The 23,737-nt window shown below is 35.2% G+C and overlaps 1 protein-coding gene across 1 annotated transcript in view; it reads left to right on the top strand.

Annotated features, from left to right (window-relative positions):
• Nucleotides 1-7,127: 7,127 nt before the first annotated feature.
• LOC136031341 (dnaJ homolog subfamily C member 25 homolog) overlaps nt 7,128-23,737 on the top strand; it is a 44,540-nt gene continuing 27,930 nt past the window's right edge. Inside the window, exons 1-3 of the mRNA XM_065710828.1 lie at nt 7,128-7,255; nt 16,498-16,639; nt 21,955-22,326. Of these exons, the coding sequence (XP_065566900.1) occupies nt 7,150-7,255; nt 16,498-16,639; nt 21,955-22,326 (620 nt within the window). The 5' untranslated portion in view covers nt 7,128-7,149. The remainder of the gene's footprint in view (nt 7,256-16,497; nt 16,640-21,954; nt 22,327-23,737) is intronic.

Below are 23,737 nucleotides of genomic sequence, written 5' to 3'. Positions count from 1 at the left end.
CGAGGTTCTGGATCAATGCTTGTAAGATTTGCGAGGGAAGTCAAAACCCTTTGGCAGCACATTAATATTGCTTGCGGGAGATTTCAGGCAAACATTACCTATAATACCTAGATCAACTCCTGCAGACCAAATGAATGCTTGCCTGAAAAATTCTAATTTATGGGCACACGTAAAAACATTAAAATTAACTACAAATATTCGTGTCCGATTGCAAAACGATGACTCTGGTCAAACATTTTCAGATCAATTGCTGGCAATTGGAAACGGAAAGCTCCCAGTAGACTCAATTTCAGGACGTATACAACTACCTGCTGATTTCTGTAATTTAGTGACGTCCAAATATGAATTGATTGAAAAAATATTTCCGAATATTCTAAAAAATTATAAAAATAATAAATGGCTAAGTGATATAGCGATTCTCGCACCCAAAAATATAGACGTCCACGAAATCAACAATATTGTTTTGACCAAGATTCGAGATCAGGCAGTCCTTTACAAGTCAGTCGACACAGTTTTGGAACCAATTGAAGCGGTTAATTATCCATCTGAATTTTTAAATTCCGCGGATCTTTCAGGGTTTCCACCACACGTGCTACAACTAAAAATAGGCGTACCAATAATACTTTTAAGAAATATCAACCCACCAAAGCTTTGCAATGGCACGCGATCCGCCTGCATCAGACCAAGCTCCGCTCTGAACAACTCTATGGTCGTCAAGATTTATTTATTACATTTACATGTAATCAATCTTGGGACGAGATACAGCAGATTTTACTTCAAGGACAATCGGCGGTTCATAGACATGACATTACGGCCCGTGTCTTCCGGCAAAAGTTGAAATCACTGATAAACTACATAGTAAAACTTGAAGTGTTTGGGTCAGTGTGATGCTGGATGTGCTCAGTGGAATGGCAAAAACGAGGTTTGCCACACACACATCTACTAATCTGGCTACATAAAAAATTACTTCGAACGAAATTGATGATGTGATTTCCGCTGAAATACCTGATGAAAATGTCGATAAGGGGTTACATGATATTATTGTAAAAAATATGATACATGTACCTTGCGGTGCACTGAACAAAATTCACCATACATGGCCAAAGGAAGGTGCACAAAGCAATATCCTCGACTTTTAGTATCCAACACAATTACTGGCAATGATGGTTACCCACAATATAGAAGAAGATCTACTGAAGATGGCGGTAAAACAGCAATAATAAAGAAGCGCAACGGTACCACCATCTATGTAGATAACCAGTGGGTTGTTCCATATTCCCCATTATTATCAAAAACATTTAATGCACACATAAACGTTGAATACTGTAACTCCGTAAAGGCAATCAAATACATATGTAAATACGTCAACAAAGGCAGTGACATGGAAGTTTTTGGCTTGCAGCCCGAAATCAAAGATATCGACGAAATCGTACAATATCAGGCTGGAAGATACATAAGCAGTAATGAAGCTGTTTGGCGAATTCTTTCATTTCCGATACATGAACGTAGTCCAGCTGTTGTTCACTTAGCGGTACATTTATAGAATGGTCAACGTGTTTATTTCTCGGAAACCAACGTAAAACAAAGAGCCCTGAATCCACCGGATACAAAGTTAACCGCTTTCTTTTCGCTTTGCAAAAATGATTCTTTCGCAAAAAAAAACTGCTGTATACTGAAATACCTTCGTATTACACGTGGAATACTAAAAATAAAGTATTTGAACATCGAAATCAGGGTAAGTCAGTCGACGGCCAACCTACCATCTTCAAAGATACCACGATAGGAAGACTCTACACCGTTCACCCCAATCAACATGAATGCTTCTTTCTACGCCTGCTTTTGGTGAATGTACCCGGTCCAACATCCTTTGAGTATTTGTGAACTGTAAACGGTACTATACATGACACTTACCGTAGTGCATGCCAAGCTCTGAATTTATTGGAGAATGACCACCACTGGGATAACTACATCAATGACGCGTGCGAAACGTCAACTCCAAGTCAAATTCGTGCATTGTTTGGCATCATTTTAACAACTTGCTCTCCATCAGCTCCAACAGAGTTATGGGAAAAATATAAGTCAAAAATGTCCGAAGATATACTCCATCGAAAACAGTTAGAGACGTCAGATATGACTTTTGATTTTACATCAGAAATTCATAACTACACTTTAGTTATTATGGAAGATTTGTGCGTACGTATGGCAAACAAACCTCTTCAGGATTTGGGAATGCCTTCACCTAACCGTATCGCTGATGTTTCGACATGTGCAAAATTGGATCGTGAACAAAGTTACAGTAGGAGTGATCTATTGTCGTATGTTCAAAATAACATTTCCAAGTTAACGTCGGAACAAAAAGACATTTATGATACGATAATGCATTGTGTCGATAACAACGTTGGAGAAATTTTCTTTTTGGATGCGCAAGGAGGTACTGGTAAAACGTTTGTGATAAAACTGATTCTGGCATCAATTCGATCAAAAAATGATATAGCGTTGGCAATTGCGTCGTCCGGAATAGCCGCAACATTGCTGCCCGGTGAAAGAACTGCTCATTCCGCTTTGAAATTGCCTCTAAATTTGCATTCTACAGAAACTCCCACTTGCAATATTTCGAAATCATCTGGGATGGGTAAAGTATTGCAGCAATGCAAACTTATTATTTGGGATGAGTGCACAATGGCACACAAAAAATCGCTCGAGGCTCTGGATCAATGCTTGAAAGATTTGCGAGGGAAGTCGAAACCCTTTGGCAGCACATTAATATTGCTTGCGGGAGATTTCAGGCAAACATTACATATAATACCTAGATCAACCCCTCCAGACGAAATGAATGCTTGCCTGAAAAATTCTAATTTATGGGCACACGTAAAAACATTAAAATTAACTACAAATATGCGTGTCCAATTGCAAAACGATGACTCTGGTCAGACATTTTCAGATCAATTGCTGGCAATTTGAAACGGAAAGCTCCCAGTAGACTCAATTTCAGGACGTATACAACTACCTGCTGATTTCTGTAATTAGTGACGTCCAAAAATGAATTGATTGAAAAAGTATTATATATATTATATATATAATACGTCATATGCGGCCAAACACGACGTCACTCGACAGACAGACAGACAGACATAACCCACAAACAACTTATTTTTATATATATTTATTCATATTTTTTTAGTTTTCTTTTTCTCTTTTATTTTTCAGTTTTTTCCTTTTTTTTAGTTTTTTTCTTTTTTAGTTTTTAGTTTTTTTTAGTTTTTTACCTTTTTTTAGTTTTTTTTAGTTTTTTTAGTTTTTTAGCTTTTTTAGTTTTTTTATTAGTTTTTATTTTTTTTGTAGTTTTTGCCTTTTTTTATTTTTTTCAGTTTTTTTTAGTTATTAGATTTTTACCTTTTTTTAGTTTTTTTTTAGTTTTTTAGCTTTTTTAGTTTTTTTTTTCTTTTTAGTTTTTTTTGTAGTTTTTACCTTTTTTAGTTTTTTTCTTCTTTTGTATTAGTGTGAAATAATTCAGACGTCATATGCGAACAAACATGACGTCACCTGATCCACAGACAGACAGACAACTTATTTTATATATATATATATATATATATATATATATATATATATATATATATATATATATATTTTCACAGGTGGGACATAGGGACGCAACTACAATGGCGCGTAACTAATATGGCGCGTAATGACTTACGCGCGCGGGGGGCTTGGGGGGGGCGAAGTGCCCCCTCCAACTAGGTGTTGGGGTGGCGCGAAGCGCCACCCCAATAGCTAGTATATATATAAATAAGTTGTCTGTTATGTCTGCTACGCCAGATTATATCTTCTATATATATAAACGAAAACAAACTAAAATGTAAAAACTGGGAATTGCATAAATATTTCGAAATATTTTAACAATAGATTAAAGTAATTCGGAAACCTTAAAACAGATACTTAAAATTTGAGGTTTATTATAAATTGTTGAGCTTTAGCAAGCTTGGCACGTGAAGAGGAATTTTAGTATAGATCTTAAAATGACAGAAGAAACAGCCGAGGAAGCTGCTCAAATAGTTAATTCAAAGAGAAATTTTAGTATAAATCCTACAATGGCAGAAGAAATAGCCAAATAATCTGCTCAAAGGGTTAATGCCAAAAGGCTTGCGGCTAAAGAACGCAAAATCGCGCAGTTAGATGAAAATCCACCTGGACAGCAAGAGTCAAAACGTATCAAAACTGAAAATGATAGCGATGATGATTGGGTTTGAGATTTTGACTTGGATAAGGTCATCAATGCCTACCAGATTTTAGTAAAAAAACAAAGGTTCGGCGATATGTATTTGCATCTGAAAAATAAAGAATAAAAAGAAAACTGAAAAAAGAAAAATGGTAAAAAACTAAAAAAAACTAAAAAGAAAAAACTAAAAAAAACAACTTAAAAATAAAAAAAAAAACTAAAAAAAAATTAAAAAAAGAAAAAACCTAAAAAGAAAAAACGTAAAAAAAATACAAAAAATAAAAAAGGTAAAAAACTAAAAAGAAAATAAAACTAAAAAAGCTAAAAAACTAAAAAGAAAAAAACTAAAAAAGCTAAAAAACTAAAAAAAAAGAAAAAACTAAAAAAAATTGGGAATTGCACAAATATTTCAATATATTTTGACAATATATTAAAGTAATTCGAAAACCTTAAAACAGATACCCAAAATTTTGAGGTTTATTATAAATTGTTGGAGCTTTATCATGCTTGGCACGTAAAGATTTTTCCAAGTGTCAATGTTAGAACCGGTACACTGGGACACAAATGACGACCGGGACACAGGGAATATAAATGACGACCGGGACACTCAAAGAGAAATTACAGACCGGGACACCGGGACACAAATGACGACCGGGACACTGGGACAGAGGGAATATAAATGACGACCGGGAAACTCAAAGAGAGACTACAGACTGGGATACCGGGACACAAATGACGAACAGGACACTGGGACACAACTACAACGGGGATGCCGGGGGCACAGGGGGATATATAAATGACGACAGGGAATGTTCGATTAGCAATCACCATCAATAAAGCTCAAGGGCAATCGTTAGAAAAATGCGGTATAGATCTGACTACGGGTTGTTTTCCCATGGACAATTATTATGTTGCATGTTCAAGAGTTTGTCTGTGGGTCTGTGTGTCGAGTGACGTCATGTTTGTGTGTCGACTGACGTCATGTTTGTCGACTGACGAAATTACAGACCGGGACATCAGGACACAAATGACGACCGGGACACCGGGACATAGGGAATATAAGTGACGACCGGGACACAAGGAATGTTCGATTAGCAATCACCATCAACAAAGCACCGGGACACAAATGACGACCGGGACACAGGGAATATAAATGGCGACCAGGACACTCAAAGAGAAATTACAGACAGGGACATCGGAACACAAATGACGACCGGGACAAAAATGACGACCGGGACACCGGGACACAGGGAATAAAAATGACGACCACGACACTCAAAGAGAAATTACAGACAGGGACACCGGAACACAAATGACGACCGGGACACAGGGAAACAACTACAACGGGGACGCTGGGGGGCACAGGGGGATATATAAATGACGACGGGGACACAGGGAATGTTCGATTAGCAATCACCATCAACAAAGCTCAAGGGTAATCATTAGAATAATGAGGTATAGATCTGAATACAGATTGTTTTTCCCATGGACAATTATATGTTGCATGTTCAAGAGTCGGTAAACCTGACAATCTATCTATATGCACAGACAACGGAACAGCCAAGAATGCTGTATATTCGCACGTTTTACATAGTTAAAAATATACATATATCTATATATATTCACAGGTGGGACACAGGGACACAACTACAATGGCGCGTAACTAATATGGCGCTTAGCGACTTACGCGCGTGAGGGGGGCTTGGGGGGCGCTTCTTCCCGACCATTCCCCTGACCATTCTTCCCGAAAGAAAATTCGTGGTAGGAAAGAAATATTGATTGAAGGGCTGAGTGATTCCATTTTCGATCTGTATAGTATACGTTATTCAACCGCTACCACTGAGCAGAAGCTCTCAGAGCTCAAAAATTTTAAAATAAAACTTCCTAAATAGTAGCTTAACAAAAATGTGAAGGAATTTGTGTATGCATAAAATATATCCATGAAACAAGTAATCAGGAAAATTCTTAAAATGTATGAAAAAACGTACTTCTATTTTATAAGAAATGCCAAACGATTTCTGGCATTGAAAAGAGTGCAGTGTTGCAAACGCAGCAAAAGACAAAATAAAGATTGGGAAACATTGATCATGATTAGGTCGTATTTTCATGTTTTGTAACTCTAAAAAAGTCATAAGTCTTGTTGTAATGTTGTACAGGTGGTTTGGTTAACCGTAGTCAAAGGATTTTCAGTCAGCCAGGATGTTTAATGGATCCATTTCTTAAGAAATGGATACATACAATCATTCATATATATATATAAAAAAAAAAAAAAAAAAAAAAAAAAAAAAAAAAAAAAAAAAAAAAAAAAAAAAAAACAGGATCAGACTAACCAGACTTGCCAATAGAGATGGAAAGAACATTCATTTTCCAATATTCCAGTTCTGTTTTTATCTTATTTTAAGCAAGGAAAGACTAAATTCATTTTTGATATCTTTTGCCTTCACTTTATAGCCGTTTCTGCAAAATACAAGAAAACAAACATATTTTGCAAATCCTGTGGACCTATAATCACGTTGAGAATAGCTTTTTCTCTCATTTCTTAACATTTCGTTTTTTAGAGAAAAGAAGCTGGTTTTGTCTTAAAAAGGGTTTTTCGAGAAGTCGAAAAAGAACTTGCAAGTTGTATATACAAAAAGTCACAAATTTCAGCTTCATCTGATGTTGACGATAAACAGATCTCGCAGTCACCGATGCAATCGGAAACTTCAAAAGGTTAAGCAGTACATCTAACTTAAAATAGTATGTTTTTTAAGATCTTAAGTTATATTTTCTGCCTTCTGAATCTCGATTGATTATATTTATAGAATGTCGCCAGTTTCAATTCTGATTCCACTGGGTTTTTTTTTAGCCAAAATCCCTCGTATTTAGGATCTTTTTACACTTTCTACAACTTCGTTAGCTGAAGACACTGTACTGAAAAGAGCGGGAAAATGAAATTTTATACCTATGGATATTTTTTGTTTTTATTTACTTGTCCTGCTCAGGTTCGGGGAATGATAGAAGGCCTCTATTGTGGAAAAGAAAGTTGCTATGATGGTAGGTTTAGAGCAGCCTAATTGTGTGCTGCTAAACAAAGTTGTTGCCCTATTCTTCTGCTATGCTGCAAAGAAAATTGTGTGGGTGGTTCAGGATTGCACCCTTCAGGAAGATTCTTACAAATGTTGATGAATTGAAAGTTTGCTTTACTTTTTTCCATTTTTCAAATACCTACTGAGATATCCAACTTGAATGTTCAATTCAAAATTCATTAATAGTCTTCACATAGCAGATCCAACTATGGATGTTGATAAACTTATGGAGAAACACAAACAGAAGATTTCCAGACATACTTGGGGCCAGTTTCTTCAACTATAGTTACCTTGTCATAGTTGTAGCCTATAGCAATATTTTGCTTCTTTCTCTTTGAAGTGCTCTGTAATTTTCCTTTTGTACCAAGATGAGTTTTCAATAAATCAGCCTAATAATAATAAGGCAAATACTTCACATAATGAACAAATTTTTATGCCTGTTTTGCTGTTTTTCAATAAGCTCTGAATCCAATTTTCTTGCTGAATAGGTTACCACACAAATGTTCAGTGTTCTGACTGTAGGTTGCATTATTGTCTTATGCAGTATACTAAAGATTTGCAGGTTAAGCCATCCAAACATTCTTTCAGTACAAAGCAAATTGTAGTTTGCCTTACACAATATGGCTAATGTCTGTTTGACAAACTTCAATTGATTATTGGAAACAATACCAAGGTCCCTAGGCTAATAGAATTAACATAATCACTACATTACCATTGGAATATTGGTATGCTACTGTAGTCACTATGTAATTCAATACATGACATTTTTTCTGATTAATTGATATTAAATTTAATTGGACTGAATTAAATGGTAAAATTCTAGTTGATTGACTTCTTGCTATCTCAGAAAGGGGTAAGGGTAGGAAAAATGAAACTTTCAGAGATACATCTACAGGCTAAAGTACATCCCAGGAAGGTATTTTAAAGTACCCACCTCCACTCCTTCTCCCTTTAGAGGGCCCTGAAATTTGCCTACATGATAGGTCAATAAAACTTTATAAATCCCTTGTCCGTCCCCACCTTGAGTTTGGCTTGACTTTGGCCTTTCCCCAAAATAAAATGGACACAAGAGCCCTTGAAAGTGTCCAAAGGAGAGCAACCAAACTGGTCCGTGGCTTAAATAATGTCCCTTACCAGGATCGCCTAGGATCTCTGAGACTTCCAACCCTCACCTATCGAAGATATAGAGGAGATGTGATCATGGCACGCAAAATTTTCAAATCCGGTCACCTGAACCAGATCTTCACCCCCTCTTTGGCTAACAATTCAAGAGGTCACAGTCTTAAGCTTCACCTGCCTGGATGTCGGAGAAGGGAACGACGTGGTTTCTTTTCCATTCGGGTGGTCCCCCTCTGGAATAGCCTATCCGAGTCTACCATCCAAGCTGAGACACCCCACTCCTTCAAGGCTGGAGTCAACAGGGACTGGGAGAGGGCCGAGTGGAGGCTGGACTGGGAAGCTAAGCCAACATAATTACATCACTCACCACCAGCGAGAACTACAGGAGGATCTACCACCTTATCTCGCTGGCAAATGCGATTTAAGGTAATACCTATTGAAATTTTGACAAAACAACATTTTACCTTAATTTTCAGTTACCAGTTGCTTTTTCTCTGCCTTTGGTTCTGAAAATGGAATTCTTGTTATTTGAGTAGAATTCTGAGCCATATCAATGTTTTTTTTTCAAAATTTAGGAAATATATTTGCATATCCTTAAAACCTTATAAATTGGGATTGAGCAAAGTTGTGAAGCTGAAAACAGTTTTGTTGTACTTCATTCAAGCAGAAGATCTATTTTTCAAGATTTCACTTCTATAACACACATATTTTTAAAGGTCAGGGCCCTCTAGAGGGAGAGTGAATAGAGGTATATACTTCAAAATACCTTCCTGGGACATACTTTAGCCTATAGACCCATCCCTGAAAATTTCATTTTCCTGACCTTACCTCTTTCTGAGATTGCAAGAAGTCAACCAAATAGAATTTTACCAATTAAATTAATAAATTGTATTTAAATTGCACCAATTAACCAAAATATTTAAATCTTCCTATAGAAGAGTCACATCAACTAGGGAAGATATGCTTCTATAAAGCTTTACTATTAACATTTGTTTTTGCTATGTTAGATTATTTGTGGTAAATCATTTATAATTACAAAGAAAACTGGTTCCAAGTAACTACACTTTAGGATTCCACTCAAAACTAAACACTAGTTAGATAAGGCCTCTCCAACCCTAATATTCTCTGACCTATCTGTTAAGAAATCTACTCCAAGCAAGAGTTCTCAATCCAATCCTGTAATTTTGGAATTTTCTCAGCAGTAGAGGTTTGAAACCTTGTCAAATGCCATATACAAATTGACATAAACAAAATTGTATTTTTGAGATAAGTCAGCCATCATTTGAAAATCATTGATTGCTTCAGTTAACTGAGTATTATGAGACCTATTTTTCCTAAGGCCATGCTCTACTATATACCACAGGTTATGGTTGAAAATACTTCATTCATATAAATGTTGAATAGTGTTGGGCCTGAAACCATGCCTTAGGGCATTGTTCTTTCTACATTCATTTTTTTTCTGAGAGGAAAAAATTATATCAGCCATTCATAATTTCATTACAAAGGCATATTGTATAGATTTTAAAATTAGTCTCTTGTGACATACTTTATCAAATGCTTTTGCTAAATCTAAAAATATCATATCAACTAGAGATCCCATATCCATTAGTTTTGTGGCATACATATATGCATCAGTAAGATTTTTATGAACTGATAGACTAGGATGAAAGTCGTGTTGGATAGGCAATAGTAGCTTGATTGTACTTAGGTGCTCTACAATAGTTGAATCTATGATCTCTTCATTCTTCCCCACTCCAAAAGTGACACTAATTTATCAATAATTACTGTCTCTGCTGTTCCCTTTATGGACAGGGTGTTGTTAATCATCCTTCCAATCTTTTACAATATATTTTTTATTGAAATATTAAGGGTGAAAGGATGAGATAGTACTCTATATTTCTCCTTTAAAAGTCAGGGGGCTATTCCATCTGGTGCTTTTGTATATTTTGATTAATTTTCTGCTTACAATATCAAGTAAGAGAAAAAAGGCATCAAGTAGGTTGTTCATTTTGTCTCTATATCAGCTGTGGAATCAAATATATATATGCTGTCCTAAAGTTCATAAAAATTAAGAGAAAAACTAAAACAATGAAGATTTTATTCCATAATATGCAGCATGTTTCCATTAATCATATTATCATGTTTCCTTTTATTGTCATCCAAATTTTGTCATCAGTCCTACACATCATGTAGGACTATATATTGGACCATCACAGAGGGGGGGGGGATTGTCAGGATAATAGCTATTACATTTAAAAGGGGCATAAAATAAGGAATCTAATTGTACCACTTTTATTTTATTAACATGTTTATTTCAATCAAGCCCTAGCTCTGTAATCTTACCATCTTTTGTGCTTATATCCAATCAACTATCAGCTTTAATGCCCAATTTTATTTATAGCCTAGAGCTATAGATGGCCCAATTAGGGAGGCTGAAATGCAATTGTCTGTGTAAGCATATCCTAGCACATATCACATTTCAGAGTCCTGTTGAATAACCTCTGTGGCCCAAAAGTGTACCCTAATTTTAAGTTAGTCTAGGCTTGGAGACAAGGCATATTCCTAGGAAGGAGACTAGAGCCTTCTGCCAAAACCAAAAAGTTACACTACTGCTTGGCATTCATTGTGCTTCCTTATTGATCAAAGTTGGATAAGATACATGAGTGAAAAGTTGACTGCATGGCTGAAATAAGCTGATGGGCCAGTTGGCAGAAACCCATACCAATTAAATTTGTTTTCAACAGCAATTCCTTATCCTCAATTCAATTCATTACCAGACTGGAAAATGCTCTATGTTTACAAAATCTGCAGTGTCCTCAGATTCATAGCAGTGAATGGCCTGGATGATGCAGCCCAATTGGAAATGTCCCTTTTTTAGGCAGTATACCAAAGTCCATTTGGCAAAATGGATGATAGCTATGAAAGCCTTGCTAGACTCAGCAGAGAATTACCGTCCCATAAGCATCACCTCTGCAGTTGTTAAGGTGCTTGAGAGATTTGTTAATAAAGCTCTAATTGAACATCTTGAGGTCAATAATATCCTTTCCACATCACAACATGGTTTCAGATCTGGTAGATCTGTGGACACTAACCTTATCCAAACATATGAATTAGTGACTACACTGCTTGATGAGGGTTTTCCTGTTGACATGATTCTTCTTGATCTGTCCAAAGCATTCGACAAAGTTTGTCATGAATTCCTCATAATCAAATTGAGGGCTGCAGGTGTCAACAAAGGTGTTGTACAGTGGATTATGGGCTTCCTTTCTGAAAGATCACAGAGTGTCAGAGTTTTTGATTTGCAAGGAACTCCTCATTCCTCTTCTCCCACAACTGTATTAAGTGGCGTGGCCCAGGGCACTATTCTTGGACCAACACTTTTCAACTTCTATATTAACGAATTACCCACCCTTCTTTCAAATCTTATTACCCTTTACACTGATGACTCAAAACTAGTTGGAAAAGCAGCAACTCCCTCTGACCAGCAATCAATTCAAACAGATCTTGATAGTCTAGTAAGATGGGCTAACATGTGGCTTCTGACTTTCAATGTTGACAAATGCCATGTAATTCATTTTGGCAAAAATAACAAGCATCATAAGTATTTCATTCAAGACAGCTTCCTTTCTGCTGTTTCTGATGAAAGAGATCTTGGGGTTATTGTAGATCACCAATTAAAGTTTAGCAGCCATGCTAAGTCTGTTTCATCTTCTGCAAATAAAACCCTCAGTATCATAAAAAGAACCATCTCCAGCTGACACCCTAGAGTTCTTATGAAGTTATATAAGGTGCTTGTACGTCCACGCCTGGAGGTTGGAATGTCATTGGCAGCCCCTTTCTTCAAAAAAGATAGGAAGTTGCTTGAGGATGTCCAGCGTCGTGCCACTAAGATGGTTACCAACATGAATAAATTTCCATACAAAGAAAGACTACGTCGTTTCAAGCTGCCAACGCTGACATACCGACGGAAAAGGGGTGACATTATTTTAACCAAAAAAATCCTCTCTAAAAATACCCTTCCCGGTCTCTTTGCACAGCCCTTGCATTCTGGTACTAGAGGACATTCTTTGAAGCTCTCCATGCAGCGTTCCACGAGTAGACATAGAAGCCACTTCTTCAGCCAAAGAATCATCAATATGTGGAACCAGCTCTCTGAAGAAACAGTTTCTGCTACTTCAATTGACATGTTCAAGTCCCACCTTGATAGGGAATGGCTCTGCCAGGAGTTCCTTTACAATTGGGAAGCTGCAGAGTCCTCCACAAGAGTCTAATCTAACAGCCACAATCTACACCAAACGAATTCTTTTTTTTCTCAATGGAGCATCACAAGGATGGATAATCCTTATATTGCTCCAAGCTGCGATTTAAGGTAATTTAAGGTAGAAATACAAACCTGTTTCCTAGGAAACACCTAGATGTTTGAAAACCCATGTCTAATATGAATACTTAAGAATGTTTTCAGCCCAACTGAGGTTAACCATTTGCTAAACAAAGAATAACATAAGCTATAAAAGTTAGGTCTCTCTGGGTAGATTTGCTTCAGTTAATGAAGGTTTTCAATACTATTTTCATATAATTCAATTTATTTCCCTATGATAACATTTTTTATTTATTTCTCTATGATAACAATTTTGTATTAGCACAATTAGTTAAACTCAGTGATTTTCTTTTTTGGCAAAATTCAAAGGTTTACTATCCAATGCTATTCAAACACTGAAAACTGTTGTTAAGAAGCTTGCTATAGCTCATTTTTGAATTCAAAGTTAGACTTTTTTTTTACTGTTATTGTAAAATACAGAAAACTCTACAAGTTCTGCAGCTTGACAAACTGAAAAGCTATTTTATGAAATGGTTTTGGTACTACTATAATGAAGAACTTACTGACAATCTTACCTCAGGGTTCCAAATCATGAAGAAAGGTAGTTCTTATCATGCTTTATATTGTATTGTAAAAAGCCATCCCTTGCACTGCTCTGTATTTTCCCCTTTATTCACCCTTTTTCAATAATTGGCAGCAAATTTGGTATGACAGTATACAAAAGGTAGTTATTGGGGGTGATGTCTTGGTCTCAAGATAGTGGTCATACTTAAATTTTATCAATCTATCATTTTTCAAAAGGGAATAGTTAAAGCACATCAGGAAAAAGGGAAAAGAAGTCTTCTGAGAGGAATAATTTGGTATTTAAAACTTTTAAGCATAAAGAAATGATTTAAAAGATGGATGCTGAAAAGGACTTGAGTGAAGAGAGCTAGAAAACTTGTAAAGTGAAACTCACCACAAGAAAGAGAGTTCTTTCTACGTGCCTAAATGAGAATTATTTTATGAAAAAATTAAAAATAATAATAAAATCAACAGAAAAAATGGTGGATCTTGACAATTCTAACTTAAGTTGGAGACTCAGTAAGACAAAATAAATAACTGGTCAGTTAATGGTGTCTTTTCATTCTTAACTTTCTTATTTTATTATTGAGCAATCCTACGAATTGCACTGTGGAATTTGATTACAGCTTAAATGTGGATTATTTCTTTTTAGAAAAATGGTGTACCTTGAAGATTCCAAGTAAAGAAAGAGACACAATATGAAAAATAATGCAATTAGCCAGCTGATGGTGTTGTTTTGTTCTTGATTTCTTTCTTTTCTCTCTCTTTTATTATCGAGTAATCATACTAATTGCAAAAAATGCTCAATGGGAAAAAAATTGACACTTTCAGACCTTGTGATAGCCTTTTTGAAAAAAAAATTCTCATCAAGTATTATCAAAGATTGTCCCATTTAAACGTGCAGTTTTAACTCCAATCCTTAAACAAGTCAAGATTAATCTTATTTTGTTGGTTTATTCATACAATATAAAGTTCAATGCTTGTCACTACAAATAAAACTACCAAACATAACACTGAAAGGGAGAAGAAAGAACAATCGGTAGTACAAAAGACACATATTTCAATGCTAGAAAATAGTTTAGCATACATAGTAATCAATAAACTATTAAAGTACTAAAAAAATAACTCATCTAAATAGGATTAATTCTCACTAAATAGTGAGCACCCATCAAAGACCTACTCCTTCAACAGCAAAAGAAGTTGAGGTGTTCCACAATTTGAGAGACAATTGAAGAGAAGGAATGAGAAGCCTCACAATTCCCCAAGAGTATAAATGGTCGTTTATGTATGGATTTATCCTTGTAGTCTGTCTCATAACTCTTTAAACATTTTGTTCATCAGCCAAATTGATTTGGAACCAGACTGAGGCATAATATTCCAGAAGAGGAGCAACAGAGCATGTCTAAAGATTCAAAATAAGGTTGTACTTAGCCCTTCATACAATTTTTGGCAGATGTCTATCAATTTTCAGATGTGCATCAAGCAAAAGCTAAGGTTGTGCACCATAGATGCGTCTCACTAGAAATAAAATAGAACTAATCAGGCTTATAGCTTTGACTGCAATGGAAAACAACTCTCTTTTACAAGTTTACTATATTGATAAGGAATTCAGGACAGTGTACTGACATAGGGAATCGAGGTCACTTTACAATCAACATCTATCACTAGCCCTTACATTACATTTTTCACTTTTCCCCTATTATTTTTGATTGTCTCTAAGTTTTCTTTTGAGCGTTTATCTATAGCTCCCTTTGAAATTGTACACTTCTTTAAGACAAACTTCTTGGCTTCACATATTCCTGAAACTTTTATTGTTTATGTTACAGATATTCTTTATTTTTCAATTTAAATGTGAATCAGTTATAATTCTTAAATTTAAATACACATGATTGCCTTTTTCAAGATAGAATGCTCATGAATGGGTAAATAGAATATTCTTTATGTACATTCATTTATATTTGCATATTATCCCAACCAGAACATTTTGTCTTGTCATTTTTCTTTTCGTACTGCTATGTTGGTCTGGCCCTTTCAAGTGGAGGGAGGCTACAAAAATGGGACAGATCGCTTTTTGCTAGCTAGAGATCCAGGAAATTCGCCACTTTGGCCAGACATAAATTAAAAAAGAATAGTCAGACTTGTTGCTATGATTATAGCAAAGGAGAAGCTACTTTTTAAAATTTAGTAATTTGGAAACCAAATCATACTATTGGTATAGGAAGTCAATTTTACTTTACAGGTGATACCTATTACCAGCTTCCCCAATATATTTTCCAATTGTTTTCTATACTTCTCAATGTTGACATTTTAAATTTTATAGTTTATATATTGGTCTCTGGTAGGCCAACCAACCCTACCTCCCCTCTTTTAACCTAACGTCTACTGACCTTTTGAACTCAAATGTTCCATTGAAATTCTTTTGGTTTTATTGTAAATTGCATCAACCTTTTTTTATTAAATTTCCAAAATAATTTACTTCAAGGCTAAAATCAGTTCAAATATCTTGAACAGAACAAGACATGACAACAAATTGTAGCCTAGTTGAATTTGCAAATTCAAGCCTGCTTGAATTTGCAAATATTTTGTGTTTGTAATAGAACTTCATACAAGCATGTGCCATTTCTTTTCATCAAACGTATGTGTTATGCTTTTTTTAAGCAAGCTTATAGACTTGGTTCTTTTGTCAATTTATAATGGTCTTTGAATCTCATAATATCCAACATTATAGAGTCTTGGCAATCAGCTTTTAATAGTATGGTATTGTTTAGAAACATTGTTATATTAATAAAGTTTTATCTATTTTATGAACATTTTATTCGTTTTGTGTGTGACAAAACAAAACTCGTTTAAAACTGAGTGTACATGTTGCCAATGTTTGAGCTGTATAATAGAGATGCCATTTTAATTCTTTTCTTTAGGTTGTGACGAAAAAGCTCTGGGGGCGGGGGAGGGTGGGAGATGCAGGAACACTATTTTCCTCCCATTTTCAGGGTATTAACCGTCAATCTCCCTTATTTAGTGGATGTTTTATAATTTATTTTAAGGTTTTAAAGTTGATTCTGTTCAAAATAAAGGTTATTTTAACCTTTGTATGGCTAAGATATCCTGGCACTCACCCAAATGTTGCCCTTGATGTACAGCTGGAATGATAGATTATTGGCTACTTTTCATTTTATTTTTAAAGTCCTACTAGCATCTTTTTTTTATAGTTCTTGGTGTTTCAAGAGACGCAACAAAATCAGATATTGCAAGAGCATACAGGAAATTAGCTAAACAATACCATCCAGATGTCCATAGGGATCCTCAGGCAAAAAAAGAAGGGGAAGAAAAGTTCAAAGCCATTGCAACTGCGTAAGCATTCCGTTTTTTTTTTTTTTTTTTTTTTATTTATTTATTATTTTATTTTTTAATCTGAATTGCAAAGAAAACAAGAATAGAATCTGCTCTTGTCAACTTACTCTTTTTTTGGGGGGGGACAAGGTGAGTAAAAAAATATACACTATTTATTTATCATAACAAAAATATTAATCCTATTGCTTGTCAGAATAAAATGTAAGTATATACAACCATTGGTCCTAAATAAGAGAGAAAGGGACCTGTTCATGAAGATTAGGCAACATCATACATGCAACAACAACAAATTTGATGAAAAACAGCAGACAACTTGCCTTAATAGAAGACTAGACTTCATAATATATATGCGACTTTTTTTTCTAACTAGTGGTTCAAATAGTCTGTATATATATATATATATATATATATATATATATATATATATATATATATATATATATATATATATATATATATATATATATATATATATATATATATATATATATATATATATATATATATATATATATATATATATATATATATATATATATATATATATATATTAACTATCAATAGATACCCTTTCAGAGCATCTTGATTGCTAAAAATGTTCTGTATCAATACATCATAACACACTCTCTTTTTAAGGAGAGGTGGTCTATATCCACCATTAATAGTTTTAAAGTTGAGTTGAGATGTCAGTATCTAAAAGACATTATTTTGGAAATTTAGCTTAAAAATCATTTTTTTATGGCACTTGGTAAATACCAAGTGGCATATAGCAATTGCAAATTCTATTGGTCAGTCTGTTGGTCCTGGTTTTGTTAGTTTAGACACTTCCAGATAAGCTAGGACGATGAAATTTGGCAGGCATATCAGAGTCCAGACCGAATTAAATTAGAAATAGTTTTTTCTCCGATTCGATTATCCCATCTGGGGTGGGGGGGGGGGGGGGTGGGACAGTTAATTCAGAAAAATTATAAAAAATGAGGCATTTTTAAGATACGAACGGGTTATTGGATCTTAATGAAAATTGATATTTAGAAGGATATCGCGTCTCAGAGCTCTCGTTTTAAATCCCAACTGAATCCGGTGACATTAGGGGGAGTTGGATGGGGAACCTAAAATCTTGGAAAACGCTTAGAGCAGAGGGATCAGGATGAAACTTGGTGGGAAAAGTAATCACAAGTCCTAGATACGTAATCGACATAACCGGAACGGATTCGCTCTCTTTGAAGGAGTTTGGAGGAGGGTTAATTCTGAAAAATTATAAAAAATGATGTATTTTTAACTTATGAAGGAGTCATCGAATCTTAATGAGTTTCATACAGCATTAGTATAGCTGTAACATAAAATAAACAATAGATAGCGTGGGGGATCCACTATCGTCTCTCGACAACCCTGACTGCATGTGCCCACGATAATGGACAGTATCTGATATCCATTTTATCTTCAATGATTCGCCTAATTGTGTTGCGAGAGAGGTTTTTTTTTTTTTTTTGTTCCTAGCACCCCGATTTCAGCTTATTCCTAGAAAGTGGTAAGGGTCTAACCTCTGCGGTTTTTACGGAAAGTGTGGACCTTAGGCCGGATTGATGAATATGACTTTACATTTTGGAAAGCTTCGTAGAACTCTTGCCTGGGGCCAAAAAGGATGGTTTTTGCTTGTCCTTGAGCCAGAGCCTATAGTGTGTGAAGTGAAGAGGAGTTGTATAGCCTATGTCAGAGAGGACTATCTGAAGTTATGCAGCCAAGCTTTCGTTTCATCAAACCATGTTTCTGCTTTCGAGTGGAAAGCTCCGTTCTAGCAGGCAAGCAGGCAGGCACCAGTTTCAAATTGAAGATGGACTAAAATCTATAAGTGTTAAATATATGGGACAGTTACCCTGCCCCACAGCCAATATATCTTCTTTGAGTGATAAATAGAAAAATTTAGAGAAGCAAAAAAGCGGCATTTTCCCACGGGTCCGAAAGTGCTGCCGTGATTTCGGCTGAGTTTATCATTCGGTTTTTCGCACTTGGGATTGCGGTAGAGAAATGGTATCAGATGTGCCTCTTAAACTTTAAAAGTTCTCTCATTGCTAAAGAAATTAGAGTTTATCCTTTGCTCCTTTCTAAGTGATGACGTTAGAAAGTTGGCCTACGGCAAAAAAGTCAACTTTTGATCTAAGATAGATAGATTTTTTTTTTCGACGGCAGTCGATAGCTTTTGATGAGCTGATTAAAGTATATGACATCCATTTTTTTTTGTACAAAAATTCCTTCATGAGATATACCAGTTTGAAAGTTTAAAGGGGTTGACAACTTCAGTAGTAAGGTACACACTGAAACCAAAAATAGGCCGATACCAATTGTGAGACATATAGGGGAGTTGTAAGCAGCAGTCGGCTGTAAGCTCATAATCATCCTCGGCAATGAGGGGTTCGCAACTCTTACTAGTTGGTGTACCTATTTTTTGTTTCCGTTGTATTTGATGGTAAGACCCATTTGGTTCCAGTGGTAAGACATGTAGGGGACTTGTAAGTAATAATCGTCTGTTAGGCTACAATCATCTTTAGCGAAGAGGGGTTTATACCTTTTTCTAGTTGGTGTAGCCTACCCATACTCACTGTAACCTAGAATTAAGTGTTTACGCAACGGCTACAAACGATTACGTAAAACAACGAGGCAGTTTCGTAAACAAAACCAAAGTGTTGCTCTCGCAACACTTTAGCCGGCGAAGCCGGACAAAGGTTGCCGCAACACTTCACGTTGCTCAGGCAACGTAGGTCTAATTGTAGCTTCTTCTTCAGCCTAAACTTGCTCTTTTGTCTTCTTCTGCTTTTTGTTAAACTCTGGCCAAGCTTTGTCCAATTTTGCTTGTTCTAAGACTACTACTATTAACTCTATTCCTACTGCTACTACTATAACTACTGGTGCTACTACTACTGCTAATAAACCAAAGGGTATTAAGGCGAAAAGTATGGGCACTATTGCAACTGTATTGAAATAAATCGAAACACACTATATCCACATAAGTTTTCAAGAAAACATATCAGCATTGCTTCAGGACTGGTTGATGGTATTAAGTTTAGAATTTCATTGCGTGTTGAAGAGTATGTCGAGAAAAAAGTGCTATGTGCATACTGCTACTGAAGCTACTACTGCTGCTAAAACTATTGCTAGTACATAAGCTAAGGGTATTAAGATGAATATTTCAAGGAATATTCAGGCGGATGTTGAAATAAATCAAAACGAACTATGGTCATGTAGATTGTCAAAAGAGTAACAAAGCAATATCACAAAAACGGCTTACATTATTAAGTGAGACCTTTTAGGGTAAGTTATGACGAATTTTGAACTAGCCAGATAACACTGTGCGTATACTTTTAATGCTACTTCTGCGGTTACTGTAACCAATGACAATAAGGCCATTAAGTTGAAAAGTTTAGTGGGACTTTCAATTAAACGAAAAACTGTGCGCATGCAAGTATTAAAAGGGCTTATAAGCAACATAATAGGCAGCGCTGCTCTGTCATAGTTAGTAATATAATTGATATTTTAAAGGAGCTAATTTGATTGGAAATTCAAAGCTCTAGTACCTTTTTTAAGAGTCAAAACTGATTGGAGGACAATCAGCGCTCCTCTTTGGCTCATAACTTTCCAAACACTTTCACTCAAAATTTTAAGATAGCCATTTTGTTCAGCACAGCTGAACGGTCTTGTAACTGTATCTCTTGGTATATTATGTAGGTCAGCCCCCCACAGTTATGCAATTTGTCCATTATGTTCTAAAACTAAATGTTGTGTTGAGATTAATTTAAAACGCACTGTGTGTATCAAGAACAACTGAGGGTATTATGTTCAAACATTCAGGGCTACTTCTGCTCTTAAAACTTAACTAAATCAAAAGAGTGTAAGTGTATTTAAGCTGTCAAGAGCACATATAGAATTTTTTGCGAATGGTATTAAGTTTGATTTTCCCTACTATGTTTTATTTATCCTACTAAATTAACCCTACTATTTGTGTCCAGATTTTGAAAAAGGTGTTTAAAAGTTACAGAAAAAGTTTTTCGAGGATACAACTAGCAGGCCAAACTATAAGTTTTAAAGAAAAACCCAAAAGATTTAAACTATTTTTTTTTTTTCGTAAAAAGACTATGTCAATATAAAACGAACAGAAATTAATTAAAAAACATCTTCTACAAAACAAGTTTTTAAAATAAAAGTAAAAAAACCTCCAAAAACGAGCAAAATAGAATCAAATAATCTACCAAGCGTCAAACTCAAAACGACCAGAAATTAGCATGAGTAGGGCTCAAAACCCCCAATCCTTCCCAAGGCTAGAGCATAATTTGCACTTAACTGAAAAAAAATGTTTTCACTTTTAGAACTTTAAAAAATCAAATATTATTAACATTTTAAGGAATAAATATCTGCAAATGTACATTAAACTGGCAATGCACATTTATTTGTATTTTTTTCTGTAAAGTGCAAATTATGTTCTGGCCTTGGGAAGGCCTAGAGGGTTTTGAGTCCAACTAAAGTTAATTTCTGCTCATTTTGAGTTTAAATCAGTTATTTATGTAATTTTGCTCTTTTTGGATGCCATTTATCGATGTTGATTTGTGATAGATAATTTTACGCTTGGTAGGTTACTTGATTCTATTTTTGCTCATTTTTGTTTCATGGAGTTCTTTACTTTTTGTGAAAAACTTATTTTGTGGAAAAGATTTTTACTCATAAGCTAGCTATTTCTATAAATACATATTTTCTTTTAAGTGTTCCTGGCCATGGGGAAAACGCAAACATTTCAATCTTTTACTAATGGCTGAAAATCACAAACTTATTGTTTACTGAATGTGTTTGGTAAAAAGGCAAAGTATTTTTTCTCTTTTATCTTCGTAAAAGAGCTACGCTTTTTTTTCTTTTTTTTCTCGTTGTCGGACAAGCTCTTTGGCTAGTTTTATAAAAATGACATTAAATTCAGCCAAAAAAGCTTGAGTGTTGGTGATAACATGACACAATTAGGGTTATATTCCTCTCTGTAAAAGATATACATAAGAATTCAACATTAAATACTAGTAAATAATAAATGGGGTTGCGGAATATTAGAACTTAACATTAAAAACACGGATTAATTAAGGTCACTTAAAACTATTGTAGCTTATAAGTATTAACAACTGATAGAATAGCGTTCACATAAAGAATGGCCACTTATTTTGGAAGTTATATTTCCATATAGCTAAATAGAGAAAGTCCTCTTCTTTTTATTTATTTTTTTTTTTTTTCAAATTCACTGAATGTCACCTAACCTCGTAGTAATGTTGGTTCACTTTTGATTACAGCTATGAAGTACTGAAAGACGATGAGGCAAGAGTCGACTATGATTACATGCTTGACAATCCAGATGAGTTTTATTCTCACTACTATCGTTACTACAGACGACGGGCAGCCCCTCAAATAGACATTCGAATTGTTATAGCTGTTCTCATCTCATTAATATCTGGTGTGCAATATTATAGCGCTTGGAGGAACTACGAGATGGCTGTTAAATACCTGACTACTATTCCAAAGTATAGAAACAGAGCTATTGAACAAGCAAAATTGGACAAGGCTTGGCCAGAGTTTAACAAAAAGCAGAAGAAGACAAAAGAGCAAGTTCGGGCTGAAGAAGAAGCTACAATTAGGCGAATAATTGAAGATAAAATGGATATCAGGTAATGTCCATTATCGTGGGTGCATGCAGCCAGGGTTGTCGAGAGACGATACTGTATCCCCCACGCTATCTATTGTTTATTTTATGTTACAGCAGTACTAATGCACATAAATTTAGCAGGCCGTAGTATTTCTGTGCAAGGGAAGCAAGGAACTGCGTCTTCTTGGTCTCCTGCAATTATATTTTTCGGTTGGATGCTATAGCATAATTCTAATGAACGTTTTGACTTCAATCCATTGACGCAAGCAGTCATTTGTTTCTAGCTGCCCCACATCCCGGGGGCTTGTTAACTTTTTGACTACAGTCCAGGCACATAAGCAATAATCGCCATCCAGGGTCCCCATATTTCGAGGGGTGAAATAATTTTGATAAAAACGAATTTTATTAAAGCTTAGCCTAATAAACCCTTTGTATTGCCCATAGATTAGTACCTTAAGGGTAATCTTCTCTTTTACATTGGATCTATATGTGATCAAACTTTTAGAGCAGTTATGACGCTTAGTATGAAAAAAAATGATTTAAATACTTTTAGAAAGTGTAGCTTTCCGCTTTTTTCCTTTGCCTTTGAAGTTTTTTTGTTTTTCTGAAAAATTTCAAAAGAGTCAATATTAACCCCTCTTGAAAAAAATTAAAATGCGTATAACATGTTTAATTTAAAAAATACACTCGTATACAAATAATTGCTTAGTTCTTATAAAAAAATATTATTGACTTTCTATTAGAAAGCAGCTATGCTTTTCGGGTTGCCAAGGTTTGACACAAGTGAAATATTGGGCCAACTAATTTCTTTGGCTATGGTCTAGTTTTTCATTACAATATACGAGTTTGGGGAGTAAAAACTACAATTGACATTTCTTTTTTCACGCACTACAATTGAAATTTCTTTTCATGGTTTCTCTTTATAACTCGCAATTTATATGTCAAAAAGGGTGGTTTTTGCAGTCAGCACGCTGATTAGAAAACAAGCAACTCTGAATTGATTTCTTACAGGTGTTAGGGACTAATAGTTACAGCAAAAGTGTTTAACCGTGAAGAGCTAGAAATCTTCCACAGAAAATCTTATTTAGAAGACATAGTTCATAATTACATTATTTAGGGTTTTCTAAATGTCTGTAATAGTTCGTACAACATCTTGCAGTACAGCAAAAGGCATTATTTAGATTTTTTATTACAGGCTTCACGGCTTCATCACAGATGATGATATGCCTCTAGTCCTGGTAATTACCTCGCTTTTTACTTTTGAGGCATGTATTATACCTTCTTTTGAACGCCTCAAGAGAAGGATTCTCTGGGATTACCTCTGCTGGGAGGCCATTCAATATGGCGATGGATCGTTGGACAAAACTCGTCATCAAGTATTGATGGGGGTTATATCCTGTATAGTGTAGTCATGCCGAACTGTACTTTGGCGA

The sequence above is a fragment of the Artemia franciscana genome, chromosome 9 (genome assembly GCF_032884065.1).
Source record: "Artemia franciscana chromosome 9, ASM3288406v1, whole genome shotgun sequence".
Taxonomy (NCBI): Eukaryota; Metazoa; Arthropoda; class Branchiopoda; order Anostraca; family Artemiidae; genus Artemia; species Artemia franciscana.
Note: the sequence above shows the minus strand (reverse complement) of the source record. Positions and strands in the feature narration are given on the sequence as shown.